This window comes from Trematomus bernacchii, unplaced genomic scaffold (assembly GCF_902827165.1).
Source record: "Trematomus bernacchii unplaced genomic scaffold, fTreBer1.1, whole genome shotgun sequence".
In the NCBI taxonomy this organism is placed as follows: domain Eukaryota; kingdom Metazoa; phylum Chordata; class Actinopteri; order Perciformes; family Nototheniidae; genus Trematomus; species Trematomus bernacchii.
Window position 1 is genome coordinate 3,137,713 of NW_022987801.1, and position 16,641 is coordinate 3,154,353.

Sequence of the window (16,641 nt, forward strand, 5' to 3'; positions counted from 1 at the left end):
TCCCGCCTCCTCTCCTCCCACGCGTTCACCAACCCGCGCTGCTTGCCCTGTTCCTTTCTGTATGAGCTCACTTCTTCTTCTGCCTTTCCTTTGATGAGAACTACTTCTGGTAAGTGATATAAATAACGTTGACAGGACTGTGTGTAATAACCATAGACTGTATATTTATATATATATGTATATATTAGCATGTATCAAGTTAGTTTGAGATAAATATCTATATATATCTCAAACTAACTTGATGCATGCTAATATGGATGAAGGTGCATCAGTAGGTAAACATAGAGCAGCCTGCATGCCCACAGCTAGGAGTTCACTTCTCACTTATGAGCTTGTAATGTTATGTTGTTTGCTTTTTCTAACATATTACACACTCATACTTTCCTGGGTGTTAGTGTTATCTTACAGCCTGTTCATTTGTATGATCACATACCAACTTTACACATGCCTGCCTGCAACCCTATTAAAAATAGAATCATTGTTTTCAGGGAGGAAATCCTTCCAAGAAAATGTCAGGTCAAGGATGTGGTTGAGTTGTACAAAGAGAGCATGATTGGAAATACTTCTCCCTGTTTTTATTTTATGGTTTTACATAGCAGGTTTTGGATGTCCCTTACCATGCACATAAATCTGTCATTACCTCTTAGTACACACTACACACCCAGGATAACTTGACTTGACATTGTGCTGCCTTAATAAGAAGAAATTAAGATGTTATTGTTTCTGACTAACTGTTACTGTATCTGCATCTGTTCTACCTTTCACAGCTGCCCTAAAAAAAAATAATCATGGTCCAAGCTAAGACGTGGATCCTGACCAAGCACTTTGACGGCTTCCCGAAGGACAGCGACTTTGAGCTCAAGGTGGAGGAGCTGCCTGCGCCAAAAGATGGAGGTAAGTTATTTTTTGTCCTTATTCTTTTCTTATAAGAACTTAGCCAAGTAATTCAAACTCTATGTTTTTCATGGCAAACATTAAAACAGTTTACATGAGTCAGTATGGTTGAGTCACATATAGAATTGGAAAACATCTGTTCTTCATGACGCTTGTTTTTCATCAATGTCCCTTTCTGTTTCAGAGGTGCTTTTGGAAGCAGTGTTTCTCAGTGTGGACCCATACATGAGGTGAGTGGATAATACGGTTGTGAATAAAAAAAACATTCACCATTAGTATTGTAAGCAGCACTCTCTTTAACAAATCAATTAACCCATTAATGCAACTTCCAAGAATCTAACAATGTGATGTCTCTCCAGGCCTTTCAGTAGGGTTCGCATGAATGAAGGCGATGTGATGATCGGATCTCAAGTGGCCAAGTAAGGAAAACAAACACACCGCCACACACACACACACACACACACACACACACACACACACACACACAGGAATGTCTTTAATCTATCATGATTTAACGTGCATGCCCTGATGTTAACTGAAACAGAACCTACACCTGCTAATAATTACTTAAGCCTTTGATTTACAGAGACTAAAAAGCGAAAGTGGATAAATGAAATGTTCTTGGCGTAGCCTTACACGCACAATCTGTTACAGTGGAAATGTTTTTTTGCTAATAAACATGCAGAATAAACTACTCAGTGACCAAACTTTCCAAACAACGTCGCAATGATCTGTTGTACACGCACATGGTACGCATTTTCGTAACTTTGTGAACCAAAGTGCATATAAAACATCTGAAACATGGTTTGACGTCATAAAGATGTCTAGGATACCACAACCCAGTATAAAGATTAGTCATGTTTAAAGTACCTACTCCTGTGTCATCCATATGGCTTTAGTCTTCAAACTTAAAAAAAGCCCAGTGACACACCCTTAATTGACATATGCTTTCTTTCTTCTTCTGTTGTTATTTTTCTTTTCTGTAGAGTGATTCAAAGTAACAACCCAGCATTTCCTGTGGGAAGCCATGTTGTTGGTCGTTGTGGCTGGAGGAGCCACACAGTCTGCAACGGGATGGGTCTCGTTCCCATCATGCCAGAGTGGCCGCAAGACGTCTCGTTGTCTCTGGCTCTGGGTGCCATCGGCATGCCGGGGTAAGAAATACAAACATTTCACGTCTGGCAGCCAGACTTCCAGAAGTTAAAGTACATTTCATTTTCTCACAGTGTCATGTTTTGTCAGCATTTATGATCGTTTTATGGACATCTGGACAGCTGTGGAACTTGTTTCACTACAAACAATGCCTTCTTTTTTGAGTCACCTCCTAGCCAAAAGGGGAAGGTTGTTTTGGCTTCTCTTATCTGTGAACTATTATGCAGAAGAAAGACCTGACCATCCCTGAGTAAATGTTAGATTAGACCGCTTATCTGGGAAAGTATTGCCGTTCTTCTGGTAATGTTTAAGAGAGAGTGAGAGACTCTCAGTTAAGCAGAACAGCTGAGTTTCGTCTGTCTTTGATCAAATAAACGTGTCAGGCTCCAGATGTTTGGTCCTGCTGGTGAGATGAAGTCATCTTATAAGCACTGATGACCTTGGAGTGGAAACTAAGAGTTTACACTGCAAAGGTCAAACAGACTTTTCTGTGGAACTCAAGGTAAACATTTCGTCTCTGTTTTCAGTTTTTTGTTAGTTTTACTCTTCCTTGTCCTTCCCAGATTGACAGCTCTGTACGGGATAGAAGAGATTCTGGGCCTCCAGAAGGGCGAGACCCTGCTGGTGAATGCTGCCGCGGGGGCCGTGGGCTCCGTGGTGGGCCAGATTGCTAAAATCAAGGGCTGTAAGGTGGTGGGGTCCGCAGGGACTGATGCCAAGGTGGCTTTCCTCAAAGAACTGGGCTTCGACGAGGCCTTCAACTACAAGACTGTTGGTTCCATGGAGGAGGCGCTGAAGAAAGCTTCTCCAGGCGGATACGACTGCTTCTTCGAAAACGTAAGTGGTTTGACACATTTCACAGCTTACTTTAACATTGTTGGCTAAGTGTTTAAATCATATTCTTTGCTTTAGGTTGGAGGACTTTCTTCAAGTGTTGCCTTGCAGCAGATGAAGAATTTTGGAAGAATTGCTGTGTGTGGAGCCATTTCCACGTACAATGACTCCACACCCCAAACAGGTGGGAACTTCCCTGCTTGAATTTTCTTGTTATTAATAGTCCTGCTAATTTTTCCTTTAAATTCCTTGAGGAAGAAAAATGCAGTTCAAACTGTGCTTAAATAAAACTGCACATATTTGAATCTCCTGGATATCCTTACATTTGAACATGCTGGTCTCAAAGTCTTTGAAATTGCTTGAAGTTTCAATAGAACAGACAGGTAAGACATTATGAAACATGACAGGTTGTTGTGTTTTCCTGACATCTTTCCTCCCTTCTGTAGAATACTGTCACGAAACATCATTAAGGTGTTTTAGAGCACCATAACACCTGGTTGAATATGATGTCGTAGTGAAGTTATCCATATACTGTATGCACGCTTTACACATGTGTAAAATACCACATCTGTAAGGTGTTGACATCTTTAAAAGTGCTTGATTTTGACTTTGGAAAAAGTGTTGGAACCCTATCAAATAATGTTTGTTTTTCCTCACTAGAGGGCGACATTGCACTACTGACATTTGAGAGATGTGTAAAGAGAAATCTGTCTTGATCAAATAGTTTTCTTTTCTTTAACCATGTATCTCTCTCTCAGGTCCATTCCCCCACCTGACCATGATCTTCAAGCAGCTAAAGATGGAGGGCTTCATGCAGAGCAGGTGGGAGCACAAGAACCCCGAGTCCCTGAAGAGGCTGATGGGATGGTTGAAAGAGGTTGGTGTCTGAAAACAAGTTACGATATTAGATCTAATTCAGAATTGTTCACGTGTGTCTTTAGAGTTTATCTTAGGGTTGCCTGTGTATCTCCTTCAGTGTCATTTCTCTAATCTATTTATTTATTCTCCATCCGCAGGGCAAACTGCAGTGTCGGGAGCACATCACAAAGGGCTTTGAAAAGATGCCAGCTGCTTTCATGGGGATACTGCGGGGGGAAAACGTCGGCAAGGCTATCGTCGCAGTCTGATGTGGAGCAAAGAAGAAGAACCTGTGTTTAATGTAACATTATTACAGGATTCATACATGAAGGATTAATAGAGCTTATAACCAACCAGATATGTGTATACTAACATGATGTCCATGGAAAATGTGATATATAGAATGTGAGTTAAGACTGAAAATATACGTCCCTACATAAGTGTACGATACTGCACCACTAGGTCTTTTTATTAATGATAAGGATCATACTTTTTGTTTTGCATTTAAAGAATAAAGACAAGAAAAGTGACTTTAAATAATCAGGATTGGAGACACTGTCTTGGAACCTACACACTCAGTTCATTAGGATATAACACGGTGGAAACACACACACACACACACTGGTGATTAAAGATAAGAGATGAAGTACCTGCGCCAAGTCCGCCAAGAGTATTTGTCTGAACACCAAGAGACACTCACAGATGTTATAATCTCTTTTTCAGCCTATGTGGCAGGAAACACACAGCTAGCAGAAAGACAGACAGAAATGAGACAAAGATGTTCCATTAAATAATTTGCAGGGCTAGCAACAATTAATTAATTCATCAATTTTAAGATTACTTCTACAAGACAATTGAGCATGTCTTTCTCATATGCCCCTACATGGTAACACACTAGTAGTATACGTACTAATATAAAACATTTTTCCAAGTTTTGACCACTATCCAGACAATTGTCTCTGTATTTGAGTGTACTTGGACAAGATTTCCAGATCTGCTGCTGCATTCGTACATTATTGTAATGCTATTATAACATATGTGTTGTATTTAGTGAGAGTTTGTGTAAAACAAATAAGGGCTTTTTTCCTCAGATTTTCTGTTGACATCGTATATTTTACCTTTGTGTTGGGCTTTATTTTGCAGACTGTAGTATCTATCCAGTGTAATTCTAGTACAAATGTATGCGTGTCCTGCACTTGAAGCGGAGGAGAATAGAAGAGAAAGCGATTGAAGATGTGATCTCCTTTCAATCCTCAAATGAGTGTATTCGACATAATAGAGTTAGCCCTCAGCTGCCAAGTGCAGCCTTTATTTGATCAGGAAATAGACCGTATTTTTAGACACTAATTAGAATTTCATAAGCTTGTGATGGTAATGAGAGCTCCATGGTAACAAGGGCTGCTGTTTGTTCCGGTAGAAAATCACAAGGTTTCCCCAGTTTGGGGAGATATTTGGAGTTGTATACCTACAGGAGTATGTTTTATTTTTTCCCTTAATGATCAGGACCCTATGGACCAATTCCAAAATTGCACTTACCAGAAAATTAGCTTATTATACCGAGTTTAATTCCCCAGTTACTACAAATGTTATCGTGACGCTTAAAAATGTTTTAACTTCCAACAAAATAAAATATTACAAAATACTGACCTTTTCCATATCACTTTGAAATTAAACTACTTTATTTCTCTCAGACAAACATGTATAATAGCATAAGATTTTGATTTAATAAAATGACTGATCTTTATTGTTGATAAGGATTTTTTTGTTTTGTGAACATTAACCACATTAAAAACGTTGTATGCCAAGTCTCTTTACTGGTTAGACTTTGGGAACACATCAACCCACCTGCTTACATATCAGTCTGGTCCGGACACTAATGCAAATGTTTATACTTCTATAACAAAGTAGTGAACATGTACTTTTAAGAAGACATCCTAAAAAAAAAAGCACATTTCCAAAACAATTAATGATATTGTTGCATATAGTAGTATATCTATACAATTAGAAAATACATGTAATAACAGTATTGTTTACCACCTCATGTTTGGAAAAGGCTGAAGAAAAAGAGATGACGTGGTGACGGGAATTCACGCATGGTTGTAAGGAAATCGAGCTGCTCTGACTTCAGTCGTTTACGGTAAAGGAATTCGTCAAGTCATTGTGACTGGAATTACTGTAAAACCACTTTCGCTGCCATTAATGAAACCATTATAATACACAGGAGATACATAATACGACACATTATCTAACAATATTATATTATTACTCATTCATAAAATAGTAACCCAGTACTGTAGCTTAAAGCCTACCCTGTAACCTATGTTTTGTTTAAAGTCAGCTTTATCTCTAAATTGACTGTTCCTCCAAACGATTACAAGAAAACACCCATAAACACAATTACATGATTGACCTGGAGACAAATGTGGCTGATACCGTTAACACCCAGCAGCTCATGACATTTGGGCGTAAAGCAACCAGAATGGAAAATATTACATCGCTGGCCCCTTCAAAATAAGAGTCTTTCTTATAAAAAGCTTTGTAACGCTCAATTCAAATTGAAAAAAAACCGGTGATGTAATGCAGTCAGGTACATTTACTCAAGTATTGTACTTAAGTATGATCTTGGGGTCCTTGCACTTTACAGAAGTACACAGTAGCAGCAGTATTTTAAAAATAATTGTAACATTGTAGAATGAAATGTGGTATATAACAGTAGTTACATTATTTCACAACTGAACAAATTAATAAAGTAATTGTGTAATGTGCACCAATTTTAAATTCAGATATACACCCATGCTGTTAACGCTATGTGATAGACAACTACTTTTATTTGATAGTACTTCCGCCGTGTGGTGGACTTTGCTCGTGTAGCTTGACGCTCTGCCATAAAACCGCGGCGTGTCTTCTGGAGTTAAGGGATTCCCAAACCGTTGCTTCATCACCTCGAACACTCAACAGCTATCATGGGGGTTATCATCATTGAGAGTCTGGTAAGTTTGTTTTGCTCCGCAGCTTTTGATATTGAACGCTTTTAGAAGAACCATTGTAAAAAAAAAAAGAAATAGTGGATTTATTTTAGCTTGCTCGATGTGGTGCTGCCTGTTTCACCTCTCCCCTTCTCATTCTCCATATTCGTTTTTTTAATAGGTTTTTCTTTTAAATAACGGTGCGTTGGATAGAAAACACGCCTCTAATAATGCCTTAATGGAGTTGTAAGTTCGCTTAATGGAAACAACGTTACTGGATGAATCAGCGTGAATAACGTTGGCCGCCACCATGTGTGTTTCTGTTACTCTGCACCATGGCTGTGTAAAGAGAACGCTGTGGACTTTAACCAAGAAGTGCGCCGGGCAATGAAGCAAATGTCGTAGTGGCCAATCGACGGTACTACACTCCCTGTCAGTCCAGACGTCATTGGCCCAAAATACTTTTTCCCACTGACTTAACTTGACGTCTGTAAATCAGCGGATACCTTTTTTCTACTTAATCAGCCACCCAGTGCGAACAATTTGATAGCCCTTATTTTAATCATTATGGTCTAAAAGTAGTGAAATGCGCTTAAAGCCTGATTCCAGAGTTATTTTCCCTCTCCATCCATCTAACTGAGCCGAGAGCGGGAGATCGGAGGCGGGGCTTACGGGAAAACCCAACTGCGCATGCTCTATAGGCCCACATACGGGTACTTTTAGCACAGGCCGTTTTTAGCCTCATGCGTGACTTGGCAACCCTCATATGTGTATCCAGTTCTCTTTATACATCCATGAACCTTTTTATAAACAAGCATTTATACCAGTAGCATTTGTCTGAGTGCTTGTTTGACTGTACGCCAACAATTCTGCATAAGTGACGTTGGTTTTATTCATTATTATTGTTTGTTTGCGGGTGGGAGATGCTAAAGTTATAACAACTTGTAGCTAATGTATATACTGCATCACGTTGCATGGCGGGCCGTCCACAGCCGGCCGTTCATTCATTGAGTGTGTCGGAGGGGTGGTTACGGTAATGTACTTTACACATACTGTATGATGTACAGGTGATGGTAATCCCCGGATGTTTGGTGGAGAAAAAAAAACCTCGTTGAGAAACATGCCAGTTCATAGTTTATAACCATCATAAAACCACACCTTTTTTTATAACCTTCTGATATTATAGTTAATGGTTAATGTTGTCTTTATTTTAAAGGGAAGAGTCATTACATATTAACTGTTTTGCTGGAACTATAACGATAATAAAAACAATGTGTGACCATGGGACGAAACAGCCACCACAAAGTAAAACAGAGTGAATATCAATAACATCAGTTTCCAAATTGCTACAAGTATGTTTAGTTAGGCATGAATCCATTATGGTTTGATCAAGTTTCAAATCTGTGTTCCTTTTCTGTAGGAGGATTTCCAGGCTGAACTGAAGAAGGCCGGAGACAAGCTGGTGGTGGTGGACTTCACAGCCACCTGGTGCGGCCCCTGCAAGATGATTGGCCCAGAATTCCATGTAAGCAGATTTTGACACTCAAGTCCTGTACAAGCCATAGTTTTAAAGGTCACCTATTATGCAAAATCCACTTGTTTCATGTCTTTTTATACATCAACATGTGTCCCCTCTGTGTAAAGAGATTCTGAACGTTCAGGAAAAAAGATTCACTCACTTTTTGTCCTGACCTGTCTGAATTGAGCTGATCAGATTTTGGCCACTTTATGATGTCATAAAGATTTTTTGGCTTGGTAACCATTAGCCAATAACCAACCAAGGTACTAAACGGGAAAAAGTACGGGGAAAAGTACTCCCGGTGTGAAACGCGCCTATGGTGTTCTTTTAACCAATTCTCTCAGAGGTGGCGTGGGGAGTGGCTCCTTGTTTCATCTAAAGTAACAGACAGAGAATCAGCACTTTTGAAACAGAGGTGATTGGGGATGCTACAACATGCATGATCTGTTTGGTGTTTGGAGCCAACACTTCAGAGACATGTTTAGTATATATCTGAGACCTATAAAAATATTGATGAAAAACAGATAATAGGGGACCCTTTAATTATTTTAGAATGCTTAGAAAAGGAGAACCAAGTAAAATAAATGTTCCATATGCTGTGTTGGTCACTTTCCCAGTCTGAGGACAAACGAATACGAGGTAAATATTCAGATTCATCCCTTCCCCGAGGGACACATGTTGCTCTAGGACAGCTTCTCTTGTTGCTCTGGGCAACCCCTTTTCAAGCTGTTTCTAACCTCAAGTAGGGAGATGCCTGCTTTACAAGACCCATGGGGGCTGAACTTAAGTCAATAAGATAACCATGATTTCAAAGAGAAGAAATGAACAATTTATTCTCTCACAATCACGTGCATCATTTATTAACGCTCATTGTTTGACACTTTCAGAATCAATCAACTCTTCCTGAGAACGCAAACGTGGTTTTCCTGCAGGTGGACGTGGATGACGCTGATGTAAGCTTCTTTATTTTCAATTGAGATTCAATATAAGTTTACTACAGCTGCTGCTAGTTCAGTGATCCACAACAACGCAGCACGAGCCATCACATTGGGCAACTAGTAACACTGCTCCTGGTTCATCAGAGAATTATAGAAGTTGAAAATATCTAGTATGGTAACCATATCTGTAACAGGCAATGTGAAGAAAGGTCGGTCTTGAGGGGCGAGAGAAGGATTAACCAAATTGTTCTTTTGACTGGTTTGGTTGGGGGGGGGGGGGTTACCATGTCGTTAATACTCAAAGCAATGTGAGCTATTCTTAAAATCCATTTCAACCGGGCTATGTGGAACCACAGCTGGCTCAATGTGACTGAAGCTTTTCTGTCTCAGTGCTGGACCATAATGAAAGGATAAATTGTTGATAATTGCCGTCTTTTGAAACAGTATGTTGGTGGTGGCTTATTGTTATTGACACATATTCTGACAAAAAGGTGGTGTTTACATATGTGGGGGTTTCTGATCTGTGAAGCTGTTAACTTGATACGGCTTGTTTCTTTTGTGGACAATATTCCTGTCTACAAAAAACAAACAATTATCCTAATAAGATATAAATACTCACTGTATTCCCCAAAGTGTTTATGTCCCCTTAGCTCAATCCATCTAAACTGTCCTTGTTTTTGGTTATTTTCAGGAAGTGAGTTCATATTTGCAAGATCGGCTGCATGCCCACATTCCAATATTACAAGAATGGATCAAAGGTAAGCATGACAATATACAGCAAGAATTGACATATTCTCACTTATTTAAAAATAAGTTGTAATGTTAGCATAAGTAAACATTTCGTTACAGGCCACAGATTTTCACATTTACATTTTAAGAAATGAAAGTGTCATTGTTTTTTTTATCAAACAGTCTTTAATCCTCCTGTCTGTGCCGTCTTTCAGGTGGACGAGTTCTCTGGAGCCAACAAGATTCAATGATCCAGAAACTGAAAGCTTGAGGACATAGACATCTACCGAGCAATCCACCCACACATCCTCATTGTATAAAACCCACAGAAACCAATATCGCCCTCTGTACATGTTTGTGAAATCCCAGTTTCACGTAACGTACAAAATCCATTACGTCTTCTGTTCCTCTCAGTAATGGACATAATAATTTATTCCACTCATCATGTCTTGTTGACATACTGTAATACTGTTAATTCAGTGTGCGTATTACCTGACAGAAGTTTGATTAAAGCATGATGACCAATTTTAATTCTGTTTTATATGAGATTGGCTTTGCTCCTGACTCTGGAACTTTCTTTGTATGTTGTGTTTAAGGTGGATTTAATAATTAAATAAATGCTAAGTTACAGGAACTTTTATACTTTTCTGATTCATATTTAAATGCATCCAACCCTATTTTACTGTCCGGTACAGAGGACTACAATAACCGCACCTACTTTGCACCGTGCGCCATTATGGTGTTGTTTTATACGGGCTTTATAAACGTGGAATATTTTTTTCATTACCAAGGTTAGCATTCAAATTGAAAAGTGAAGTGAAACTTATGGTTGCTCACCCTGCGATCAGCAACTTAATCCGCATGAATCGCAAAACGTATGATTGTGTACAAATATTTAAAAAAAGAAAAAGTTATGCAATATATGCATGACTTGCTAGGCCTTCACATATATCACGACATATTTGTAAACGTTTAAGAAACCCCACACAACTCAGTAAACACTGAGACATTTTTGAAAATTGACAATTATTCTAAGTCTCTGCCATTTTCCTCGAGCCAGCAGAGGGCGCTGTTACCTCAGTCAACAGCTTTTAAAAAATGTTTGACTAAAATGAGAAAAACTTTTATTTTACAAAAATCTCCTGCTTTGGTTCGGACTCATGGATGTATAATAACAACGGTTGGACTTTGAGTTGAGATTTAACCACTTCCGCATTAAGAAAGTATCGACGCATCATTAGAGCGCCACCCTGTGTTTTCATCCCACGAAATATGAATTTAACAGCAGCAGTAACTTCATAGAGCATATTTTCCTTAGTAGATTAATGAACGATACACCCATGACCAGAGGTGCGAGAAGTACTCACTTGTACTTGAGTAAAAGTATAAGAGTGTAGGAATACTCTGTTACAGTAAAAGTCCTGCATTCAAAATGTTTCTCAAGTAAGAGTACAGAGTATTAGCATCAGAATATACTAAAGTACCAAAAGTAAAAGTACTCATTATGAAAATTGGTCCATTTCAAAATAATATATTAAACGTTTTGATAATAATTATTGATACATTAAAGTGTTGTCAAAGCTGGTAAAGGTGCAGCTAGTTTTAATGACTTTGTATGCTGCAGGGTAGCTTGTGAATTTACTCCAGGTGTCACTAAAGTCTTAGTTAAGTGTTGATTATAAGATAGTAACTAAAGATATTAAATTGATAGAGTAAAAGTACACTATTTACCTCTGAATTGTGGTGGAGTAGAAGTACAAAGTAGCAAAACATGGAAATACTCAAGTAAAGTACAAGTCCCTCCAAAGTGTCCATGACGCAGGGCTACGTTGATGCGGAAGTGGGCGTGGTTAAGTCTCAGCTGGGTTTTAACAGTTTTCAGGAGTTCCCAAACTTCAGTCTTCGGATCATCTGCTCAAAGAACAGTCAGCTATCATGGGGGTTACCATATCACCAATCTGGTAAGTGTTGTCTTGTAGCTTTTATTGTTAAACTTTGTCAAACAGGTGCTGATTCAGCAGCATTCCCACTATGTATAGTCTTCAAGTTTTTTCCACGCTTTTTGGCTTCTAATAACTTCCGCATTCTTCAGCTTCAGAAACCATTCAAATATCCAAATATTCAGCTATTTCCGCACATGATGGGGAAACTATTTAATCATGGAAACGTTTTAAAATATTCAGCTTTTTTTTACTTTTTTTTTGTAACATGTAACTCAATTGCCGGAAACTCCAAATCCTCTTTCATCTGCACGATGCTGCTCCTTCTTCCGCATACCTTCATCTACGCACTTCATTCAAACTATTAAAGTTGTATCTATGGGACAGACTCTTCAGTCAGCCGTGTCTCGATGCCTTCATCATATCAAACTGACCAACCATTCTGGCCCAATAATTAGTTATCAGTGACACAAAGTCCACCCTGCTCCTAATAGACGCCCATGTTAAATGTGTTCTATTTTTTTCCTAAGACTAGCAAGAAGTAAAACTTTATAAAAACTGCTGTCATCTTCACATTTTTACACAGAAAATGCACACGGATTGGTTAATCAGGGCTCCCTGGTGCTCACGGTCTGATGTATTTAATAGGAGCCGTCGTTTTTTAAACAGGAGGGCAGAATTGTCAGATAAACCTCAATGCATTCTGAATGGGACTCGGGTAACTGTGTTGCTGGGAAGATTAGGGCCACACACCTGAGTGACATCATCTAATCAGAGAAGACACGCCCACAGGCAGACTGATACACGCGCACACAAACACTGGATGTTTTGAGACTTTCCACGCTACTTATTTAGACAGACACACACACACACTTCTTTTCCCACCAGACCCTCTTTTTTTAGGGAATAATCTCCCATATTTGGACATCAGACATTTCATTTTGTGTCTCTCTCTCCCTGCCACAATACCTATTCAAAATGAAAGCACCAAAGAGTTACTGTATCTTTACAGGAAGCGAAGGAAGATGGATGTTTTCTTTCAAAATAAAAGTCCTACAAATTCACCGAACAAGAAGAAACAAGAAGCCCAGGATCAGCTTTATTTTTCAAAATAAAAGCCCCACAAAGTCAGAGATATTTTCGTATGAACTGTCAATGGGTCAGTATACAATACAAAGGGGCTCTATTGGCATGACCACATTTTAAACATAGTTTTTTCACGATCACTCCACGTTGCCATGGTAACTTTGAAAGTTGTCAAACATATTCAGACGCAGTTTCAGCAGGAAATGCATTGTCTAGTTTTTTATTTTTGTAGCTTACCGACATTCAAAAAGCATATATTTCAACCCATACCTTAAATAATGATCAAGCCTTTGTACTACAAACTTTTTTGAATTATTATATTTCAAAGAACATGGTGGTAATTATTTTATTTTCCATTTTAAGTTGTTAATCCTATATTTCAAATATGTTTTCATTTTCTGTAGGAGCAGTTCAATAAAGCCCTGAAGGAGGCTGGAGACAAGCTGGTGGTGGTGGACTTCACAGCCAGTTGGTGTGGCCCCTGCAAAAAGATTGGCCCAGTATTTAAGGTAAGAGGATGATTTTGGCTCTTAAATCTTGTGATTATTTTAGTATGGTTAAAAAAAGACAGTGAATTGAACTGAATGGAGAGAAAAGACACTAGATTATGGGCACAGACGGTAATCCTTTTAAACACTGAAATGATTTTAAATCAACAAAATGTCACTTGCTATCTGTGGATTTATGGTTCTGATGTATTGAGACACAGTGGCAGCTTTAGTGGAAGGGAAGCCCCTCCCTGAGTTACGCATGCTCCCAGAGGACCGCTCGGGCAACATTCTTTGAATAGGGAAGAGCCAGCCTGTTTCTTTTAATCTTTGTTATGGTTGCACATAACTTTTATAGAACCAAGATTTCAAGGAATGTTGTGCATCAATTCCCTCTTCTCTCCCAATCACATTGCAGCAGGTATTCTGTGTTTATTAATGCTCATTGGTCGACTCTCTTTCAGGCACAGGCGGATCTTCCTGAAAACTCCAATGTGGTTTTCTTGGTGGTGGACGTGGATGTTGCTACAGTAAGTGCATTAATTAAAAAAAAAAAATGCTGCTAGTTAGCACTCAGTCAACAGCTTTTTAAACATTTTTGACAACAATAACGAAACCTTTTATTTTGACTGTTGGACGCTATAAAAAACTCAGTGTTTTTCTGATATTATTGTGTGCTTCACATATATATGGGTCACATGTTGTTTTCATCCAGGGTGTAGCAGTGACTGTCCATCCATCTTACAGTATGTTTGTTTTGCCCTTTTCAGGATGTTTCTGAAAAGTGCGGCATCAAAGCCATGCCCACATTCTTTTATTACAAGAATGAAAAAAAGGTGAGCATGAGAAGATACAGCAAATATTGACATTAACATTTTTAAGTTTTAATGTTAGCATAAGCAAACACATTCTATCCTAGTGATCTATATTTTAATTCAAGCTGTCATTAATCATTCTGTCTGTGCTGCATTTAAGGTGGATGAGCTCACTGGTGCCAACGATGCAACACTGATAAGCAAACTGGTAGCTTTGAGGACATAGATCTCCAGGGAGCAGTCCACACACACACATTGTGTACAAAACACGGTGGCCAATGTTGCCATGTAATGTAAAATAACCATTAGGTCTTCTATGCCACACAATACAAGAAACAATAATTGATTCCACTTATCGTGTATTAGTGACCTCCTGTAGTCCTGTTAGTTCAGTGTATGCTGACATGTGGTGAAACATGGTCACTTTGAATTCTGTTTAATATGAGATTGGCTTTGTAAATTGTGTTTATTGTGGATTTAATAAATAAATGAGTAACAGGAACTTTGTACTTTTCTGATTATCACGACGTGAACAACAAAATCTCATGAAATGGTATTTTATGCTTTAATACAAATGTGAGAATAGTTTACACATATACATTGGACAATCACATCAATAGTTTTTACACATCGTACAAGTATATAGCAGCATATGTTTAATACTGTTGAGTCTCTATATGAAAAAATACAGCTTTATTTTACAAAATGGTTCTTGCTTCGCCATTGCAGAGAGATGAGAATGAATGAGTCAGTTTACTATACAAGAACTCCCTTCATTGGACGATTCACATGTGATAGTATCCTAATTTCCTTTTCCTGCAAAGAAAAGGAGAAATGGTTTTTAATCTGGTTAACAATTCTGAATTAAGACTGTTGCAAAATGTCCTAAAGGCACTCGGGTTAACACACAGTTACACTTTTTAATAACTTTCTTATTGGTTAATCACCTGGAGCAGTCGTGCCCGCTCCACCCCGGACTGCAGTGACATCTGTTGGGCCGGATGCACCTGCCGCCATTCAGACAAGGCGATGAACACACAGCTGTGGATACACACACACACACATTCATAAATCACAGCCCAACAAGTAGCACTTACGCTCCCAGCATGTGGGCAGCTTCCCTCACATACATCCTCCTAAACATGTGACTCACCGCTGTGACATCGTGTGCCCGCCCACCCAGAGGGACAGTCACACTGGTAGGGGGCCACGCAGCGGCCGCCATTCAGACACGGCAGGATGCAGATAGCTGTCATTAGAGAGGAGACAGGAAGTCATTTAAGGTCATCAGACTCCTCTCTGTGGAAATCCTGAACTGTTCAAATATTTTGTATATATGTATATTACATTTTTATTTCAGTGCCAGTTTCAACGTACAAACATATTCACACGTTTTTCCAAACCTTTCAATTTACTGTAAATATTATAACTAAAACATCCTCACTTTTGCAAAGCTGGAACGTGCAGAATTTTAACTCTAGTTTTGACAGTCATATCCCAATTGCTATATCAGTCAAAAATAATAGTTATATATTTTGGGATATTTCACAGAATGATCACGCAGGATTCCTCCTTAGTTGCTTGATTGTGTGAGATTGATCAGTGTGTTTAAAGGCCTTAACATGAACTGTGTTTTGGGCGGATTCCCGTTTTGCCGAGATTTTAGTTTGAGTTGTAACACACAGTTTAAGGGCTTTTAAACACTCACGGTCCTCACAGAGGCGGCCCATCCAGCCCTCGGGGCAGGAGCAGATGTTTGGCCGCTGACACACGCCTCCGTTCTGGCACTGCAACCAACACACCGCTGGAACACACACAAATTGTATGTTTGTACACAATAAACACGCATTTGTATACTTCACATACAGTAGACAATCTTCTTCAAGTGTCCACATACAAAGGAGAGAGAACATTTCAGTCCCTTTCTGGTGAAATAAGAGGAAAAAAAACAGTTTCTACAACGTCATGCATGCATTAGAACAACAGCAACATTCACAAAGTGCAGATTAAATTCCTCTAACATCCTGACGTGTGTGTGTTTCTGTGGAAACAGGAATGTGTGTGTGTGTCATTAGTCTGTAATGTTCCTTCCTTTACAGTTGTTCAAGAAGAAAGCTAGTTCCCCTCTACCTGCTGCCCCACATACTTCAGGGATTCTTGGTCCGTCTTGTTCTGCTTGTGGATCCACTTTGACATCTGAACTAGATTCTGGTCACCTGGCCTATTGCCAGCTGAGAGATGTGTCTATTTTACGTTCCTGTTTATTTGTTTCTCACTCTCAGGCAGAGCCAGTAACAAGCTACCTTTTGGCATGACAAGGTTCTTCCTTCCTTTACTGGGCTGGATCCAGACTCTAGATATTAATCATATATGAATCTCACAGTCACATGTACGTTTGCGGTGTCCACCCTTAAAAGGAAGT

The 16,641-nt window shown here is 39.1% G+C and overlaps 4 protein-coding genes across 4 annotated transcripts in view; 3 read left to right on the forward strand and 1 right to left on the reverse strand.

The window, feature by feature from the left end:
• Positions 1 to 23: 23 nt before the first annotated feature.
• On the forward strand, positions 24 to 5,382 carry ptgr1 (prostaglandin reductase 1). Its single transcript, XM_034150185.1, has 9 exons — positions 24 to 109; positions 768 to 894; positions 1,079 to 1,124; positions 1,254 to 1,313; positions 1,881 to 2,048; positions 2,610 to 2,883; positions 2,959 to 3,064; positions 3,639 to 3,757; positions 3,897 to 5,382. The coding sequence occupies exons 2-9, from the start codon at positions 789 to 791 to the stop codon at positions 4,005 to 4,007; spliced, it is 990 nt and encodes a 329-aa protein (XP_034006076.1). The 5' UTR covers positions 24 to 109; positions 768 to 788; the 3' UTR covers positions 4,008 to 5,382.
• A 1,227-nt stretch (positions 5,383 to 6,609) lies between these two features.
• On the forward strand, positions 6,610 to 10,530 carry LOC117497986 (thioredoxin-like). Its single transcript, XM_034150032.1, has 5 exons — positions 6,610 to 6,728; positions 8,125 to 8,229; positions 9,111 to 9,176; positions 9,853 to 9,919; positions 10,106 to 10,530. The coding sequence occupies exons 1-5, from the start codon at positions 6,702 to 6,704 to the stop codon at positions 10,159 to 10,161; spliced, it is 321 nt and encodes a 106-aa protein (XP_034005923.1). The 5' UTR covers positions 6,610 to 6,701; the 3' UTR covers positions 10,162 to 10,530.
• Positions 10,531 to 11,711: 1,181 nt separating this feature from the next.
• txn (thioredoxin) lies at positions 11,712 to 14,718 on the forward strand. The gene is made up of 5 exons (XM_034150034.1): positions 11,712 to 11,851; positions 13,321 to 13,425; positions 13,869 to 13,934; positions 14,175 to 14,240; positions 14,380 to 14,718. Exons 1-5 carry the CDS (start codon positions 11,723 to 11,725, stop codon positions 14,443 to 14,445), a joined length of 432 nt encoding a protein of 143 aa, XP_034005925.1. The 5' UTR covers positions 11,712 to 11,722; the 3' UTR covers positions 14,446 to 14,718.
• A 52-nt stretch (positions 14,719 to 14,770) lies between these two features.
• svep1 (sushi, von Willebrand factor type A, EGF and pentraxin domain containing 1) overlaps positions 14,771 to 16,641 on the reverse strand; it is a 78,301-nt gene continuing 76,430 nt past the window's right edge. The window contains 4 exon segments of the mRNA XM_034150033.1: positions 14,771 to 15,035; positions 15,167 to 15,260; positions 15,373 to 15,468; positions 15,928 to 16,023. Coding sequence (XP_034005924.1) covers positions 15,005 to 15,035; positions 15,167 to 15,260; positions 15,373 to 15,468; positions 15,928 to 16,023 — 317 coding nt within the window. The 3' untranslated portion in view covers positions 14,771 to 15,004.